Consider the following 19,120-nt stretch of genomic DNA (forward strand, 5'->3'; position numbering starts at 1 on the left):
AGAATGTGAAATAATAAACAAACCCTTACTATATGCTTATACATGTGTGTAGATAATTTATTAATTATTACTACATGACTATATATGTTTAATGGGGTCACTAATCGAAACCCTAATTACAAAATTCAGTTTTCTTATATTAGTATGAGTTAAAACCCAAAATCTGATTTTGTGCACATATGAGTCATGATACGCACGCATCATTCAAATTAATAACACTCAATTCAAATCGAAAAAAATCAGTTGTTATCATACCAATAAAAAAATGTAATGTATGGTTCAATTCCTTTGTGATGTGTTGTTTAACTATGTGATAATTTGATTTATTGGTTAAACAAGAACTATAATGTTTCTCTGCTTTAGTGATTCTAGCTCTTTTACTATAATTTATGCTAGTAATATTCTCGATTTGTTTAATCCAGAAATAAATATTATGATTACCTAATTCGGTTTTCAATCATGCGCCATTTTATATATTTAAATTACAATTCAACACGTTTTTGCGAGAAATTCTTATAAAAATTCCAAACCGGTATGTAATAAAAGAATTTACATGGAATTAATATCTTTGATGCGTCAAATTAATTAACTTGAAATGGTAGATTACACTTTGAGGAAAAGTACACGAATAGACTCAATATACAAACTGGAGTAATTTTTATGAAATTCAAACCTGTGAACTTTAAAAAAAAATACTATCACTGAAGATAAAAGTAAAATAAAATAAGGTGAAACTATTCAAACCAAAGGTAAAAAGGAGAGAAAAGTAAGGAAAAAGGTAAAGCGAAAAGAAAAGGATGTGTATGATATATGTATGGTATGGGTCGTATGGTATGGTATGATATGGTATGGTATGTGTGTCAAATTTAGGGTTGTCATCAAGAAAAGATAATCTCTCATTCAATCTTAAATCTCCTCTTTAACTCTTCTCCATTGAATAATGCTTTGACGTGTGCTTCTAACTTCTATTTATTTTCGGATTATGTTCGATTGTAAATACAAACGCTTGATTTATTTACTTTGTATCGTTTTTACTCTCTCCCTCAGCAATCCTTAGGTTTCGTTTCCTTTACTCTTTTGCATCGATTTTACTCTCTCTCCCTTGTCAATCCTTAGGTTTCGTTACCTTTTACTCTTTTGCATCGATTTTACTCTCTCTCCCTTGTCAATCCTTAGGTTTCGTTACCTTTTACTCTTTTGCATCGTTTTTACTCTCTCCCTCGTCAATCCTTAGGTTTCGTTACCTTTTACTCTTTTGCATTGTTTTTACTCTCTCCCTCACCAATCCTTGGTTTTTACACCATAGTATGCTTTAAACCAACGCATTCCTTCCTTCCCACTCATATATTTTGTTTGGTTATATACCAAAACCCAAAAGCAGGCACTACTCATATTTGTCCAAAAGTAGGTTGTGGTAGGGTCCTTGATAACTATGCAACATTTCCATCTTTATCTCTTTTATCTCAAGACTCTATCACTCTCCTTTTTCACCCCACCTTTATTTTCCTACAGCTTCTTTGCATGGATTTCTCCTCCCATTTGCATGGTGCTCTTGCTTTCTCTATTTGCTATCCCCCAACAACTTTGTGATGACTTCTCATGTATTGATTGTATCATCAAGGTCAAACCCAAAAACATGCATTTTGTGACAAACAAACATATTATAGTGGCTGTCTCTGCTTTGCTATAGTAGTTTCTGTCTTCCAATTGAGTAGTTTGAAACTCTCAAGACATGAAATAGTGGGACTTGTTCGTTTACTAAAAACTAGACATTTTTTGTCTTGAGAAGTGGATTCTCCACTTGAGATGGGAGTATAGGTCTTGGTTTATCAGTAGGCCCAGAAATTGGCAACCCAATGTACATTGTAATTATCTATGATGATAGGAGTGTATATCAAGATCACATTTTTCATCCAACTTGTCTGATTGCAAAATATCTTCTTACTTACTAGTTGAGGTTACAAAGTTGAAGCAAATATTATACTTCTTTTAGTATCACTCATTTTCTTACTTCTAATCCTACTGAGCACTTGATTGAAAAATGAGCTGTTCAGCATATTAAAATAAAATAAAGAACAAACATTTTGTGGGTAAAAGATTAATAAGACAGTGCATATGTTTTAAGAGTGGTTGAAGAGACAAATACACATGAAAGGAAGAGGCAATTTTGGCAAAACTATGTTTGGAAACTGCCTGTAGTGTTCTGAGATATACTACTATTTGGTTTAAATCTTAAATGTTTCATCTCATATTTTTTTTATGGCCTTTTGTTCACTAGATATAGATAACAAGTTGACAAATGTCACTTTTTTTTTCTCCCTAAAGTAAAGAAATCAATTATGATTCATGTTGCTAATAATAGCTGTAGAAAAGTTTGCAAGTATGGCCAATCCCTCTCTAGATAGGCATAGGTTAACATGTTTTTAGCTATACATCAATATCAACTGTTGTATATAGTAATGATTCAAGGGTTGAAAATGATTTCCTGCCAAACTCAAACTCATGTGCAGCTCAAGAATTTCAGCTTATTTAAAACTCCAAATGAAGAATAATACTCTATGAAGCTACTGGTCAATTATCATTTTGGAAGAAACCCTAGATTTGGGGCATGTAATGATCTATTTTATGATAAAATTAATTATTTTGGAAGGAAATCATACTTGCATGCTGGAAGCACCTGGTGGATTTGTTCCCTTTCTTGCTTTGATAGCTCCAGAGCTGCTGGCATTATGAAGTTGAGCACGTTTGGCATCTCGATATAACCGACTTGCATATTATTCACCCAATCATATTCCATAGAGTGGTAGAAATGTTTTCACGAAAGAGTGAGCAAGTGCTCCTGTGAAAATGTAGCTGTCGACCCGATCCAGTATCCCTCCTGCTTACATAAAACAGACTGTTAGACGAGCAAAGTGTATAGACACAATCGTTGTCAACGGTTTGCTCTGCTGCTACCAAACTAGAACATCTGATTCTCTAAACTAATAATGGCTACAATCAGATTGTAGATATGTGATGGAGATGACGAACTAGAACATGTTGAACACCTTCTAATTGCAGAGCAGGACACCATCTCATACAATGTAATAAAAATGATACCAGGAGCTTATCAGTAGCTCAGGCATAGCTAGTTGTAATATGTATCCATAGAACAACCTAAAGTCATCCAGTACAAGAAACGGAGAACAGATACGAATGTTAGAGTTAGTGCTTTCATTGCATAATAAACTAGAGTGCAGGTAGTGAATTTTTAATCTTTGGTGATCGTGTGATTATTTTTGGCACCTTTTAAGTGGTCCAAAGATGGTCAGCTATGAGCAGCATCACAAATTACCCAAAGTAAGGCAAGACAGACACACGCAACAATGAAAAACAAACAATATACGTGGGCCTTACCATGTCCCGGTATGAGAGATCCAGAATCCTTGACACCTGCATCTCGCTTGATCATGGACTCGGTAAGATCACCAAACAGGGATCCAAAGAAGTTTAGAAACCCAAAAGCTACAGCACTGAAAATGAAGAGAAGTATCAGTTAACTATTCGAAAGGAGAATTCCTATGATGGTATTCTTTTGAGTTTAGACATCATAAATTTGCTGGATCATACAATGGAGCAGGAAGGACTCCAAAGTAGAAGGTATGGAGGAGCAAAGATGTTAAACTTGAGCGTTGAAACATGAAAACAAACCAAATACCTCAGTGTACAAGTAGGCCAGCAAAAGACCTTGGCCAATAAAACAGAAGTCGCAATACAACCACCTAATCCAACAAGAGCTCCCTCCCATGTCTTTTTCGGGCTGACTGCAGTAAGTGGTGTCCGGCCAAAGGCCTGCACAAAATTCCTCAAGACGTTTAAGACTACATCTGGCCAAGAAAGAACTATTAGGAGGAGAACAAAGGAGAAAACTAGTTCAGGGAAAAAGAAAGTACCTTGCCACCAATAAATGCAAATGTATCTGCTGCAATAATACTGCTAAGTGAGATCAAGGTGGCCACAAGACCTACTGTCCACATAGTGTTGCCACCAAGAAGGAGAGGCCAAGATGATGCAAATCCTGCCAAACATACACACAGTTCAAAATATTTGTTCTAGTCATATGTCAAGCCAGGGCAATCTTGTAGAGTTTTAATAGCATCACCATCATATTTTGCCCCATAACATCAAAAGTTGTATAAACTAAAATGATGTACGATCAGAGATCCCAAAAATAGGAGAGAATTTCAAATGCCTGAGAATTGAGATTATGGGAAGTCATTCACTAGCTATTGTCAAGAAATATCTGGGTCAAATGAAGCATTTAACATGGGAGATTTGTGAAAGTGTAGTGGCATAATGTAGTACACTGTGCAGGGGAGCTAGGCAAGATCTTTTAGAAAATCAAATTCTATCATCAGCTCGATATTCAGTTTAAACTTTTAATAGTCCAAAAATACTAGTACATTAAAGTCTCTAATCAATCCGCCTTGATCTGACAACATCCAGAAATATTAATCTGAATGCATAAACTGAACCTAAATGGTTTTCGCATACACATGAAAGGGTAACTAAATTTTGGTACGTTCTGTGGCCAGAAGACAATATAGGTTAATCTCATGAGCCAATAACCATCGCAAATGAAATCTCACTATCACTATGGGACCTACAACTCAGAATGCCTTGCCTTCCTAATCTTCAGGGAACTGCATAATCCACTTGCTCAGTGCCTACAAAGAAAATATACACAGATGCAAATTCTTATGCTTTGCTGTACCCAAATAAATCTGTCACCCTGCATTGCCCGGCTGCCTTACCAAGTAGACAACTAGACATCCCAGTCCCTCCACTGAATCTAGGTGTCTACTACGATAAAACTTAAAGCAATAGCAAAGTATCCATACATGATAAAGTGCAGAACATAAAGATTGAGAAAATACATATAACATATGGCCAACTTCATGCATAGATGCATTGAATTCCAGCAGAGTACAGGCAAGACTAAGATATTAATCATGTTCCTACCACAAATCCATATATTGACAGTTCGCATATGATCCAATGTTCTTTTACGATTGCCGAATCAAAAGACAAATAGAAAACTGGCTTACTCGTATTCAATGCAGGAACTGCTAAACCACACCGCAGCTTAACCCAGAAACAAGGAAGATAGCCGCAATAGAAAAGTCCAAACATGGTACTACTAAGTTGAGAAAAACGAGGATTTCCCCTCTGCAGAAGGAGCGCCGTAGCAACAAAGAAGGCCGCAGATGTCACAGATACATCAATATGCCCAAAGTATCTAAACAAACAAACATTCATAATAGTCAACTAATGAATCAATCTAAAAAATACGGCAACCCATATTCTTCTCGAACTACCAAATCTGAGAGGCAAGCACTTTTAATATGCAATTACTATTAATGAGCACCAAATCAATATTGAGAAGTATTTTAAACTAAATTTTTCTGATTAAATCATTAATTTCCTTGCCCTCAATAAGGAAAAATCTTTTCTAGACACCTTTCTTCCATGGTAAAGTTTCAATAGTCTCTTGGAGGCTTTGTAGTTACAAACATGCAATACTAATAAAGCTGTCATTGTAAAAAGTCATTTTTCGGCAATGAATAAAACAAATGCTAACAGGGTAACAGCACATAATCAAAACAAATAGATCTATTTTCATTTACAAGAAGTTGAAAGCTAAGACCCATGTGCATGGCTAAAAAAAATTAGCATAACAATGAAGTTAGCAAAAAAAACTCTTACAGTGTGAGCAGAGGCATAACACAACAGATAACAGAACAAGCTCGTGAAACAAATCGAGGAGGAGGAGTCATTCCAGAAGCAATGCCGCGACTTCTTACCAGCTCAAAGTACTCCCTGGAACCAGCAAACACTGCTGCGGAAAGGGCCACTGTGAAAACCCACTCTCCAGCTAATACTACTCCACCAACTAAAACTCCAATGCCCAGTCCAAATATAATCCTTTTCCTTAACTGACTTGTTTTTTCCCTCTGCTCCTCATCTAAATTGCCCTCCCCCAATGATTGATTGCCACTTTGAACTTCCTACAACATAGCGGTGGTCCAGTTAAGATGATACAAAGTTACAAACTACTAGCAAAGAGATCATAACAGAGAAAATATCAATAAAAATGTAGTCTGTATCAGATAGGAATCATGATCAATGAAAAAAAGATATTTTCCATATGTTACTCCTATAGTTAAATAGGATCCACACCCCTTAAATACTGAGAAGATTTGCTTTCTTGAGTTCCTCCCAAGTGTTGCACCATCTGCAGCAATCAAATTTTTTTCAGAAGAAAAAGTTGATAATTCTAGAATGGGATAAAGTCCAAGTTGCCCCACAACTATCTTCCGAGGATTTAGAGACAATTCCTTGAGCTTCGGTTATAGGTCTAGAGCTCAGGAATTGAGGGAAATGTCAATTTGGGGGAAAATAGTTTTAGGGATAAAGTGCTCACCAGAAATAAGTTTATGAGACAAAGTGCTTATGGGGAAATAGTTACGAGGACAATTTGAAGTCCCCCCCATTAGAATTAGACGGCACATCATAGGTTTCAACTTTTAGTCTATTATGCAGCTTCCGTAGCTCTTTTTACAACCTTGATGACATATTGTTTTGAATATAATCACCCACCAATCGTCGTTTGTCAAGCATTACCAAAATTTGGACTTCAGTAACTTAGCTTTAAGGTTTAAGCCATCAGTGTGATCCTCAAAATTCAAATAATTAGAGCACCCATGATATTACAAGAACCAAGTGCAATGGTATAAATCTTTCACATGCTCATACATTTTTACCAAAGCTCAACATTTTTACCAACCTCTCCCTCCCTCTCTCTCTCCTATAAAGATCATTGTATAATCATGCTAAATTACAACGTCGTCTCGTGTCAACTAGAGAGACAGTTTCCATTTCAAGTTTTCAACCAAACACGTAGTTGGAATTCATCTTTCATTTTCTTTTCCATAACAGCGTATTTTTGTTAAATTCCCCCAATTACATCCATATCCAATTCAGAAATTTCAAAACCCCAAAGAGTAAAAAATAAAATAAGTATACATATAAGATTCATGAAGGAGTTAACAAAATGTTAAAACATACGAAAAAATAAAAAAACAGTTCTTGGCCATATTTGTACGTTCAGAGCTTACCTCATCAGCTAATTCACCGCCGTCGATTCGCTCCGGCCGCTCTGCGCTAGCCACTCTCAGTATCACCCGCCGGCGTTGATTGAGTAGAACGCCCCTAGGAATTCTAGAAAGCCCTTGCACGCCACTACCGTTTACATCTAAGTTGAGCTGAATTTTCTGGAAATTCGATTGGGCGGCATATCTCCGAAGGGTTGGCCAATCTATTTTTAATGATATAAAGAGAGTAAGTATTTTTTGTTGATACATGATTTTATAAATTATTGGGTAATGTGTTTAATTGGAAAAAAAAAATGTGCCTGTGGATATATAAAAGTGAGAGAGAAAGAAAATTGAATATATAATTTTAAAGGAAAAAAATTACTATCTCCTTCTCATTCAAGATGTACACAATTTTTTTTAGTCCGTCTCGGTCAAGATATCCACTAATATTCTCTCTGCCGCTCAAGAAAATGAAGAAGAATGAAAAGAGTAGTTGTATGATTAATTGGAGAGAAAATTTCAAATAGAAATGTTTAATTCAGACAAACTAATAAAGAAATGTGTCATCTTGGGATAAAAGAACTGGATCAGTCTTGTAGAAACTAAAAGTAAACATGGATAGATAATGGAGCAATTATTTTAAGAACTGGTATTGCATTTTCCCCATGAAATAACATCTACTTCAGTAATACTATTAAAAAACAATCAGTAGATAAAATAAGATTATGACTTAACCTAATTTTAAGCAATATATGAAGCCAAAATCATCATTTAAACTTGTGAGGAACGGAATTGGGATAAGAAACAAAGAAATACTTACCAAATACTGCTGAAAGAAAGGAACTTATGATAATGAAATGAGATGTATTAAAAAAATGTGCTTAAGTTACATGATCAAAAGTAGATATGTGAAGCAACTACCACAGATAGACAAAGAATGCAATTTGAGCATATTACAAAAAACCACCAAACCAATTTAGGCATCTTTTCTACAGAAACGGACGGCTAATTGAACACAATGCACTGCAATGCAACGCAGCACTTCAAATCCTCTATATATTTGAACGAGCAAGCAGCTGCCTTGGCACCAGCACAGCAACAGAACAGACTCCTTTAATTATGTTCTCTTCAAGAGGTATCCCAATGCGATACCTATCAAGCAGGCAATGATGACATACGTGATTGGGATGCCCCCACCACGGCTTTTCCGCCTCAATATTTCCTGTGGAACATAAGCAAATGCATAACATACCCATCAGTTTGGCACCGAGCACCAAATGGGATGTAAATCATCATATTGACTTCACACTTACAACACCTCCTCCCCAACCATCCCAAAAGAAAAACAAAACATAGCATCAAGATTCAAGAAAACATCAATTTTAGTACTCAAAATAAATAAATAAAACCATATATATATATATATATAAAGAGAGAAGACAAACTGGTAGGCACACTCCGGACATCCAACCTAATTAAGTCCTGAATTCGATATAAATAAATCTTAGTTGGGGATTGATGGACACTAAGTGGATTTAATTATAGTGGATACATCCTACATATTTGGCCTTGTTCAAATTAGCATGAGAAACCTATCTGGTTCTTTCTAGAATAACATGCATTAAAATCCAACCAAAAGCTATATAACAGATGATTGATGTCTGACACAACATTGATCAACTAATAGTGCTTGGTAGCTGGTATACAGAATGTGAACGATGAATCACTGACACTTGCCCTTAAGGTCATTTGAATGGCCAAATTCACAGAAGAATTTGAGACACTAAAATGAAAATTTCAAGGTATACTATGTATTGAACCTGGATATGTAAAAAAATGAAAAAATGGGTTAAAATATAACTGACAGGATTTTCAGGATGATTATAGGTTTTGATTCGTCTATGATTTCAATCTGTCCAATACCTCGTTCAAGCTTGGTTGGAACATAAAAGAAACATGCTGATTCGGCTTACTAGCTCTATCACTCTAGAAGAAAAAAAAAAATCCAAATATAAAAGATTGGAACAATATATTACCAGTTCTTGCTGAAACTTGCTGTTTTGCTGAATAGCAGAGCGTTTCTCCTCAGTCAGCCTTGAAATCAGCGCCTTAGCCTACAATAACAGATAACATTAAGCCAAAGCAGAGAACAAAGGTTTTATATTTGGCTGAAGAACCAAGCAATTTAACCCAATATGGACATCATTTTTTTCAAATATGAGTACATCATTTACAGAGAAAAATTGGTAGGGTTAAGAACTTTAACTACTTAAAAGTTCGGACTTAACACCAAACTACAGAACGTCAGGAAAGAAAATCAGTCTATTTGCACTATTTTTTATTCCAATGCTTATTATAAGTAGGATAACCATATGTGAATATTAACTTCCTGCGATTAACTTCATACACGTGATTGTGAAGGAACAATCTACATCTCTATCTTGCAACTATATCTTCAACAATATATTAACTTCCTACGATTAACTTCATACACGTGGTTGTGAAGGAACAATCTACATCTCTATCTTGCAACTATATCTTCAACAATTTAATAAACAAACCAACAAAAAACATAGGCCACACCAGTTCCATCCAAAATAGAATGAAGATATGGACAAAATAACCATTAAGAATAGATTGCTGTAAATTTGGGTATAACCTCTGATGAGATCTCCTGTTGCTCAAAAGCCCCTTTAGACATCTGCAGTAATAAAGAAGCAGAATAATCATGGAGTTCCTAAATAGTATGGAAAATGGTGCGTGCTGGATACAAAGCAAACATCCCTTACTTACATTGTTGAAATCAGAAGCTTGATTCAGTGTAGTCCCATTGTCTGACACTGAGGCCCTAGGCGAGGACCCTTCCTCTGAGCCCTCTCGCACAGGTGAAGGTGGTTGAGGGGGTGGAACATAGGTAACCTTCAACTTGCATTCATCAACCTGATTCCCTGAGGCTTTGCTGAACTGGAAAACAGAGTAGAAGTGAAAAAGCAGCAGAAGTACCAATTTCTGGCTAAATTTTTACTCATTAACCAAAACTACATTAAATAATGAAGACTTGTATACCATTTCAGCAGTAATATCCTTTGCAGAAGATCCAGGGCTCACAACTACACTCTGGAGGAGAAATTTATCCCTGCATTGCATGTCCAGAGGAGCTTCCTTTTGGGCTTGCATCGTAACTTTATGGTCATCAGACATTTTATAAATTCAGTAACTAAGTATATGATACTAGTTTCCAATCACTAAAAACAGTTTAATTGACTAAGTATGAATCAATTAGGTGACATATGAGATGCAGATGCAATCGCATATGCATATGCAGATAGATAGAAACGGACCTATAACATCACAAGTAGAGTGCGGAGACACAACTCCAGTGTTTGGCCTCACACAATACTTCTTTGGATTTGTAGTTTTCACCTTAATTTATCAACAAAAAAAAAATCATGTGTGAACATAAGAACTACATATTTCCATGTGCACTAACTTCGTCATTCATTTTAAGCTTCTACCAAGAAAACGTAGAATAGGAAAAAAAAAAAAACTTCCAAAACTTTACCTTGAAAGCCACGAAGTTATCCGTTTTATTGGACATTCGCATGGAACATGAGATCTGTTTCTTCAACTCGACTGTCATAAACAGAGCATGAGCAAGAGAAAACATTAACCACAAAGATATAGATCTAAAATCACAAAATTAAATCAACATCTTCGGAATTTCCCCAAAGTGGCAGAAAAAATAATCATCGACTACAGAAGTAGAACCCTCACAAACAAAACGAATTGAAAAAAAAATCAATTACATGGGAATTGAAGTTCCAGCGGTTCGATTTGGAGAAGGTCGCCGTTACTCATTTCTAACCGGATCGCCGATCTACCGGGATAATAGAGGATACCACGTAATTAATGCGGAATCCAAACGCTTTCACCTGCGGCAGCAGTGGCTGAAATGAATAGCGCGGAAGAAGATTGGGAGATCTGGGGTTTTCGAATTTCTGGAAAATGGGAATATGCAGTTGTTCAATGTGGAGAAAAAACAAGAGTATAAAATAATTAAATAATGGAAAAGAGGAAAGTGCAGGTTAGTGAAATACGTAAAATAAATTTAATAAGACGAGGCGCATTAATGCTAGTTCATGCCAAATGAAACGTAATTATTTTTTACTTTATGTTTAATTATTAAATACTGTGCATCAATAGAAAGCATAGACTTATTATCAGCTATACAAATAAGGAGGTACAACTAGTAATAATTAAATATTATCCACCAAACTTACTAAAAGACTCATTTTTATACATTTGTTTTGTCATTTAGTCTTTTGACCTGAGTTTAGTCAAATAGTCTATCAACAATATGAAAATTTGAAGAAATTAATGGAGTTGGATGCTAATTGAGAGATCCGAACAGAGAGATTGACTGAAGAAAGAAAGTTGATAGTTGATTAATCATTATAATTATTTTTCGCATACCTAAATTGAAACTTCTGAATCAAATTAGCAGAGTATAAGCCATGGTGGATAGCTAGGGTTAGGTTTAGCTGATGAATCAAAACATATTTATATAATTGGTTGATTACTACCAAGAGTGAACCTCTTGCTCCGTCACAATGTTTGATTGGATCGATCATATTCAATTTGTCTAAAAAAATACTGACCTCTAATAATTACATGGTCCACATTGGCAATTTGGCATATGCATTCTTTTAATCATCTGTCTAACTGAAACTAGCAAATATTGAATTTTTAATTTAAAGCTTCAATCAATCTTTATCAACCTTCTAACTATTAATATCCTTTAATGTCCCAATAACAATTTTGCGGAGTTTTTTTTTTTTTGTTAACATAAGCGAGCTATGTGACTATGTCCTAGTTAGGAAGACAGTAAATTGACGAAAGTTAGAATCACATATTCTATTATGAAACAACTAACTACTTAAATTTCTTTACGGGGCTTGGGGCTTCTAGAACATGTACTCCTTTAAGAAAACTATAAGCAAAATGCGACAAAAAATTAGCAACAAAATTACCTTCTCTGTGCACATGTCGAATCACAATAGAATCAAAATCTTTGAGCATGTCGCGCACCTTCCGTACTAAAGGCAGACAGTTGACTGAGATATAAAAATGACCCATAATCATCGACACACCAACAAAATTATCACTCTCTAACTCTCGTTTGCGATATCCTCTTTCCTTGGCCAATTGTAGCCCATAAAATAAATATCAAACCTCTGCAATCAGAATATAGCCGTTCCCAATGCTAGCCACAAAATCATATACGCTTCCTAGGACGTTATGAAAGAGACCACCCCAAAAGCTTGTCCAAATCCCCTTCTAGAGAAATATGCATTTAATTTTAAAGTATCCATCAAGAGAGAGATTTTTTACATAAAAGAACCAAAGGAAATCCCAATTACATGCTATTCATGAGGATTTTTATCATAAACTAATTTGGTTTTCTATGCATAAAGTGCCCTTATTTGGACCTAGAGGAATTCTAAAAGAAATATACTATTCCCTAGTTCCTTCACACGTTTTGTCATTTTGAAGCGTCCACTATTTTAAAACATAGTACAATATATTTTTTAAATTTTAATAAGTGAGCTTCAAACTTCCACAAATAATTATATTCATATTCTATTATAAATATAAGTAGTACTCCGTATATAAAAATGAGAATTACGGTTCCAATAACTTTTCACTAATTTAATTTGTTTTTTAGTACATTACTATTTTTTCGAACTTTTTATTTCCCTCGAAGAAAGCATCAAACTTAGTAGAACATTATATTAAAATAATTATATCATGATAAATGATTCCAAACATTTAGAAAAACTAGAGAAAGTAACACTCATAATATCAAAACATCTAACAAGATCACGTATAGTGGTATTCAGTATAAAATCATCAAAAAAAGAAGATACTCCAATTAATTAATTCCATCTCCCAAAATCCAAACTATCCTAGAACAAATGGATCGATCACGGAATCTGTATGGGAGCAACAACCTGCAACGACTGGATCACGTCGATCTCCGCCATGTTGAGCGGCGGCAGCGAGAAATGACTGTACGTGGAGCTCCCTCTCCGCATCTCCTGCATCGTCATCAGCGCCGCCACCGTGTTCCGGAATATTCCGTCCCCCGGCACCGCCACCACCTCCTCCTCCCTCTCCCACTGCGGGAACGCCGACTCGATGGTGCTCTCGCACTCCTTCACCAGCTTCGAGATCAAGTCCGTCGTGAAGAACGGCTGCTGCAGCACTTTCTGGATGAACGGCAGCCGAAGAACTCCGCCGGTCCTCTTGTCGTACTTCTTCAGGATCTTCGCCAGCCCTGCGCAATTTTTTTTGAAATTGTGATGAAGAATTGGGGATTTGGATTGAATGAATTCATACCTGTGTAGTTGATGTTGCTGTAGTTCATTAACAGAACCATTTCGCCGTGAAAATTGACGATGTCTTTCCGGATTTTCGCCATTTGCTCTTTGAACTCCGTCTCCGATGCTTCACTGCCGTTAGGTCCCCATTTCTCCATCACTTTCTTTATTCTCTGCGGCAATTCCTGTTTTTGTATTCATTAATTAGTAATTTCTACTCCTATTTTATTGGATAAATGGTATTCAAAACACGATTTAAAAAAAAATCAGACAGAGTGATGGTCAATGCAGTTTCATGTTTAAATACATCCACGAGCAAAATTTGAAAAAGAAAATACGTGTATATTTTTGTTATCAATAAAATAAAAAAGGCAAGGAATAAAAAAAAGTCAGCACATAGTTCTATATAGAATGGTAAATATAGAGCTTTAACAAAAAATATCTAATGTTTCAATTTTGATTTTTAAATATTCCGACAAAAAAGTGCGGACGATATGCTGTTGAAATAATCAAAGGCATTTTGTCCGGAATTTTTTAGGAACATTTTAAAGCCAAAATTGAAATACTATTGAATAACGAACTAATTCTTAAATTAACTACCCAGCCATAAACAGCCTCACGTGCGTAAAATGCTAAAACGATGGAACAAAATCGAATAATTGAAATGCTGAATAACGAACTAAATTCTTAAATTAACTACCGAGCCATACACAGCCTCACGTGGATAAAATGCTAAAACGATGGAACAAAATCGAATATATACTTTCTACTGAACTTTACGGAAAAGCAACACGTACAACGTGATCCATTTGAAATCAACAAACATTTTAGAAGCCTAAAAACTGAGAGAAATCAAATCAAATCAAATCAAAGAAGAAATGTTAACAAAACCTGATGGCGAATGACGAAATCCTCCTCTTGCTCCATGAAGAAGGCATTGAACTTGTCGATCTCGGCGTTGAGCAGATACATGAACTCCGCCTCCGCCCTGCCGCAGTGCAGCGACGATCTGCTCAGCGTGGGCGGCGCCGACGAGATCAATTTCACGAGCTTCTTCAGCTTCTTATACGACAAATACTTATCCCGCCACTCCGGCAGGCTCTCCTCCGTCTGCTGCTTCAATCTCTTCCCGAACTTCATCGCCGATCGCGATCGATCGATCGGAATTTAAATCTGCAATGTCGAATTTTGAATCTAATCGCGTGTGTGTGTGTGAGGGTGTGAGTATGTGAAGAAGGGAATTAGCCAATTAGGTGGATTTATTGGTAAAAGAGGAGTAGAATATCTAAAGAGCATATGCTTGGCGTGATGAAGTGGCGTTTTAAAAAAGGTATGGAAGGACAGTTGAAGTCTGAGAATTCGGAGCATATTCGTCTGTCTACAGTGATTAGAAGCACAGTTAATGACTTTTTATGCAGTTTTAATTTAATTAATTACGTCTAATTAGTCTTAGATTTGTCAACAACACCCACTCCGTGTATAAAACATTAAAAATTGTGATGTGGAAATATCTGGATCTTTTATGCCCGGAATAATTCCATGAGTAGTTATTTGGATAATCATTTTTAATTACTTGTTAATTAAAAGGTTCTTTTTGCATGCAAACACATCATCAACCATTTTTCATTTTTTTTTCGCTTTATATTTTAGTCTAAATAAACCAACTAGAGTTTTTTCTTATAAAAAATTCTGATGTGAACCACACATGGTATATTACAATTACTTGATGAAACGTGACAAGATAATCTTTTGAGTTATTTTACATGATCTTTCGACATTTTTTTATTTTCTCTCAGAATCATGGGATTTTTTATTTTTTTTCCTTGATTGAATAATTTTGCCAATTTATATAAATCGTTTCAAAATAGTTCTTTTCTATAATGCATTGATTTAGTCTTCTACTTAGAATGAATTATATGACTTGGAGATGTCTATTATTATATTGAATAATGCACAAATTTAATGAGATATTATGCATTTAGACATTTATGATTTTGTTGAAAATACATTAGAAAATCTCAAAAGTTGAAAGGTAAATTCTAAATAATCTCATAAATTTAGGGGAAAGTCATAATAACTCAAAAGTTTGTATATTTATAGCAAAATCGTGTTCTTATCGCTTTTGCCACGTTGACATTACGAATGACACGTCAGTTTCAATTTCTGAAAAAAAAAACCATGATATTGGATTTAAAGAATAAAATTAAGAACCAAAAAACTATATTTACATATAATAATATATTCCTTCCGTCCCAAGATATTAGACTCGTATACCATTTTGAGGTGTCCCAAAATATTTAAGCTATTTTAAAAATTTACTTTATCCTTATTACAATAATATGGAACGGAATGATGCTTTAGAATCTTTTAAGAATCTCCCACGGGAGTGGAAAATTACTCCACATATGACTTGGACTTGAATATTGCCACGTCGCTTTTTTGACTTGGGACTCTTTGGGTAATATAATAAGTCACGAGGATATAATGGGTAATTCATTCAAACAAACGAAAAGAAGCGAAAAAAAAATAATTTCAAAGATAAATAATTGGTGAACAGATTTGAAGTAGAACGACGCCGTTTGTGGGGTTGTCTTGCGTTATCCGAAATTTGCTTTCAGGCAGTTAAACCTCAACTTAAACCCTCAATCCGTTCTTGCAATGCCTCAGCAGCAAGAATGGCTGTCTCAACGAAAGCCCCGCGAATTTCTCTCAGTTCCGAACATTCAAATCCCCAATTTTCCAGATTGCCCAATTCTACCAGTCAGAATTTTGTTCATGTAATCTCTAGAAGCAATCAATTTTCCCTCAAGAAAAGCCATCATAATTCTCTTCTCAACTCGAGTTCATCCTTCACTGCTGACCCCAATTCGTACTTGACTCAGCTATGCACTCAAAACGAGCTGAATCAGGCCGTAAATGTTCTTGCTTCTGTGGGGAAAGAGCTCCCAACCGATATAGAGGAAGAAACCTTTGTGTCTTTGGTGAGGCTGTGCGAATACAAGAGGGCGTCTAATGAAGGTTCGTTCATTTACTCTCTGGTGTCGAATTCAATTACCCACTTGAGTTTGAGATTAGGGAATGCGCTCTTGAGCATGTTTGTGAGGCTGAGGAATCTGGGTGATGCGTGGTATGTTTTTGGGAAAATGGAGGAGAGGGACTTGTTTTCATGGAACGTCTTGATTGGTGGGTATGCAAAGAACGGTTTTTTAGAAGAGGCGATCGATTTATATGGGAGGATGTTATGGCTTGGTGGTGCAGGAGTTAGGCCGGATGTGTATACCTTCCCTTGTGTGTTGAGAGCTTGTGGTGGTTTGGGGAATTGGGAATGGGGTAGGGAGATTCATGGCCATGTGTTGCGTTTCGGGTTTGAGGCTGATATTGATGTTGTGAACTCGTTGATCACTATGTATGTCAAGTGTGGGGACTTGTGGAATGCAAGGATGGTGTTTGATAAGATGGATAGGAGGGATAGGATCTCGTGGAACGCTATGATCGCAGGCTACTTTGAGAATGGCGAGTGTTTGGAAGGGCTGCGCTTGTTCTTTTCCATGAGGGAATGCTGCTTCCATCCAGACTTGATGACCATGACTAGTGTGATTTCAGCGTGTGAGGTCTTTGGTGATGAGAAGCTTGGGAAGGCCGTTCATGGATACGTTGCAAAGATGGAGTTCGGGGATGATGACTCAGTAGGCAATGCATTGATTCAGATGCATTCGAGTTTTGGAAGGTTGAGTGAGGCAGAGAAGGTTTTTGCTGGAATTGAGTGTAAGGATGTGGTTTCTTGGACATCAATGATTACAGGCTATAACAACAATGGTTTTGCCAGTAAGGCTATCGAGACTTATAAACTGATGGAGCTCGAAGGGGTTGCCCCCGATGAGATCACTATAGCCGGTGTGTTATCTGCTTGTGCTTCTCTTGGTAATCTTGATATGGGAATCAAGCTTCATGAGTTGGCCAAAAAGACAGGACTTATAGGTTATCATATGGTCGCGAATGTTCTCATCGACTTCTATGCCAAGTGTAAATGCGTCGATAAGGCTCTAGAGGTCTTCCATCAGATTCCTGACAAAAATGTTGTATCTTGGACATCAATCATTCTTGGTCTCCGAATCAATAACAGAAGCTTTGAAGCTTTGATTTATTTTAGGCAAATGAAAATCAGTCTAGAGCCAAATGAAGTTACCTTACTTTCTGTACTTGCAGCATGTGCAAGGATAGGAGCACTCATGTGTGGGAAGGAAATCCATGCACACGTGCTGAGGAGTGGCTTAGCATCTGAGGGTTTTCTTCCCAATGCACTCCTCGACATGTATGTCCGTTGTGGGAGGATGGTGCCTGCGAGAAATCAGTTCAAGACACAAAAACAGGATGTTGCTTCTTGGAATATCTTGCTAACTGGCCATGCTGAGAGGGGTCAAGGTGCACTTGCCATCGAGTTATTTCAAGAAATGATCAAATCAGGAGTGAGGCCGGATGAGATCACGTTCATTGCTCTATTGTGTGCCTGCAGTCGGTCTGGGATGGTAAGGGAAGGGATGCAATATTTCCACAGCATGGAAAATCAGTATTCCATCACTCCAAACATGAAGCATTATGCTTGTGTCGTGGATTTGCTGGGACGTGCAGGGAAGCTGGAGAATGCATACGAGTTTATTGAAAAAATGCCTATGACCCCGGATCAGGCTATATGGGGAGCCTTGTTGAACGCGTGTAGGATTCACAGACGAGTTGATCTTGGTGAGATAGCTGCTAAACAAATCTTTGGGATGGATAACAGGAGCGTGGGATATTACATTCTGCTATGTGATTTGTATTCTGACAGTGGTAAGTGGGACGAAGTTGCAAAGCTAAGGAAGGCAATGAGAGAGATGGGGCTCACTATTGATCCCGGTTGCAGTTGGGTAGAGGTGAAAGGGAAAGTCCACGCCTTTCTCAGTGGAGACAGAACCCACCCCGAGATGAGAGAGATAGAGGGTGTTTTGCAAGGATTTTATGAGAAGATGAAGGCAGCAGGTCATGGTGACCCAGAGGCAAGTTTTGCAAATGAAGTTGAAGCTTCAAAAGCTGACGTCTTCTGTGGCCACAGTGAGAAGTTAGCCGTTGCATACGGGCTCATAAACACTTCCCCTGGGATGCCTATTTGGGTCACCAAGAATCTCTACATGTGTGAGAGCTGCCACATCACGATGAAGTTCATCTCCAAGGCTGTTCGAAGAGAGATTTCTGTTCGAGACACTGAAGTTTTCCACCATTTCAAGGATGGGAGCTGCTCTTGTGGAGATGAGGGATATAGAGGAAATTGATGCATGCATTAACAACTTGCATTACTGCTCATTCACATGTGGTGTGAAGGAAAAGAAATTGAAGATCCTAAATTTGGTAAGTGGATTCAAAAGCTTAGCTTGTATATTTTGTATCTGTAAAACTATGAAGATGGATAGATGTTGAATGAAGCTCGTGTGAGAGCAATGTTCTTCTATCTTCCTTGCTGTTCAGTAGTCATCTCTGTAAAATATCTTGTAGTGCCCAGAATCACATGATATATACTGACAGATTTCAGTTTATACATCTTGCATCATGTTCTTGAATACTAGTATTATA

General features: G+C 36.7%; 4 protein-coding genes across 4 annotated transcripts; 1 reads left to right on the top strand and 3 right to left on the bottom strand.

Annotated features, from left to right (window-relative positions):
- Window positions 1-2,371: 2,371 nt before the first annotated feature.
- Window positions 2,372-8,088, bottom strand: LOC125221392 (phosphatidate cytidylyltransferase 4, chloroplastic-like). The gene is made up of 8 exons (XM_048123510.1): window positions 8,058-8,088; window positions 7,158-7,357; window positions 5,746-6,047; window positions 5,088-5,278; window positions 3,933-4,057; window positions 3,698-3,831; window positions 3,397-3,512; window positions 2,372-2,878 (listed from the first exon to the last, which is right to left on the bottom strand). The coding sequence occupies exons 1-8, from the start codon at window positions 8,086-8,088 to the stop codon at window positions 2,787-2,789; spliced, it is 1,191 nt and encodes a 396-aa protein (XP_047979467.1). The 3' UTR covers window positions 2,372-2,786.
- On the bottom strand, window positions 7,981-11,178 carry LOC125224568 (vesicle-associated protein 1-1-like). The gene is made up of 8 exons (XM_048127986.1): window positions 10,943-11,178; window positions 10,699-10,769; window positions 10,478-10,559; window positions 10,203-10,318; window positions 9,930-10,100; window positions 9,796-9,837; window positions 9,173-9,250; window positions 7,981-8,358 (listed from the first exon to the last, which is right to left on the bottom strand). Exons 1-8 carry the CDS (start codon window positions 10,992-10,994, stop codon window positions 8,254-8,256), a joined length of 717 nt encoding a protein of 238 aa, XP_047983943.1. The 5' UTR covers window positions 10,995-11,178; the 3' UTR covers window positions 7,981-8,253.
- Window positions 11,179-12,903: 1,725 nt separating this feature from the next.
- On the bottom strand, window positions 12,904-14,793 carry LOC125224566 (SPX domain-containing protein 3-like). The gene is made up of 3 exons (XM_048127985.1): window positions 14,408-14,793; window positions 13,536-13,701; window positions 12,904-13,473 (listed from the first exon to the last, which is right to left on the bottom strand). Exons 1-3 carry the CDS (start codon window positions 14,654-14,656, stop codon window positions 13,121-13,123), a joined length of 768 nt encoding a protein of 255 aa, XP_047983942.1. The 5' UTR covers window positions 14,657-14,793; the 3' UTR covers window positions 12,904-13,120.
- Window positions 14,794-16,150: 1,357 nt separating this feature from the next.
- Window positions 16,151-19,085, top strand: LOC125224564 (pentatricopeptide repeat-containing protein At1g15510, chloroplastic). The gene has a single exon (XM_048127983.1). It carries the CDS (start codon window positions 16,192-16,194, stop codon window positions 18,820-18,822), a length of 2,631 nt encoding a protein of 876 aa, XP_047983940.1. The 5' UTR covers window positions 16,151-16,191; the 3' UTR covers window positions 18,823-19,085.
- Window positions 19,086-19,120: the final 35 nt, after the last annotated feature.

This window comes from Salvia hispanica, chromosome 4 (genome assembly GCF_023119035.1).
Source record: "Salvia hispanica cultivar TCC Black 2014 chromosome 4, UniMelb_Shisp_WGS_1.0, whole genome shotgun sequence".
NCBI classification, from domain to species: Eukaryota; Viridiplantae; Streptophyta; class Magnoliopsida; order Lamiales; family Lamiaceae; genus Salvia; species Salvia hispanica.

Excerpts from the sequence above, each read along its gene's own strand:
- LOC125224564 (XM_048127983.1), top strand. The coding sequence starts at position 16,192 with ATGGCTGTCTCAACGAAAGCCCCGCGAATTTCTCTCAGTTCCGAACAT.
- LOC125221392 (XM_048123510.1), bottom strand. The coding sequence starts at position 8,088 with ATGCTCAAATTGCATTCTTTGTCTATCTGTG. Across the intron at positions 6,048-7,157 it reads GCGGTGAATTAGCTGATGAG|GAAGTTCAAAGTGGCAATCA; the intron begins GTAAGCTCTGAA and ends GCTATGTTGTAG. Across the intron at positions 5,279-5,745 it reads GTTATGCCTCTGCTCACACT|ATACTTTGGGCATATTGATG; the intron begins GTAAGAGTTTTT and ends TTGTTTGTTTAG.
- LOC125224566 (XM_048127985.1), bottom strand. The coding sequence starts at position 14,656 with ATGAAGTTCGGGAAGAGATTGAAGCAGCAGACGGAGGAGAGCCTGCCG. Across the intron at positions 13,702-14,407 it reads ATTTCGTCATTCGCCATCAG|GAATTGCCGCAGAGAATAAA; the intron begins GTTTTGTTAACA and ends ATACAAAAACAG. Across the intron at positions 13,474-13,535 it reads CAGCAACATCAACTACACAG|GGCTGGCGAAGATCCTGAAG; the intron begins GTATGAATTCAT and ends AAAATTGCGCAG.
- LOC125224568 (XM_048127986.1), bottom strand. The coding sequence starts at position 10,994 with ATGAGTAACGGCGACCTTCTCCAAATCGAACCGCTGGAACTTCAATTC. Across the intron at positions 10,770-10,942 it reads GCTGGAACTTCAATTCCCAT|TCGAGTTGAAGAAACAGATC; the intron begins GTAATTGATTTT and ends TGTTTATGACAG. Across the intron at positions 10,560-10,698 it reads ATAACTTCGTGGCTTTCAAG|GTGAAAACTACAAATCCAAA; the intron begins GTAAAGTTTTGG and ends TGATAAATTAAG.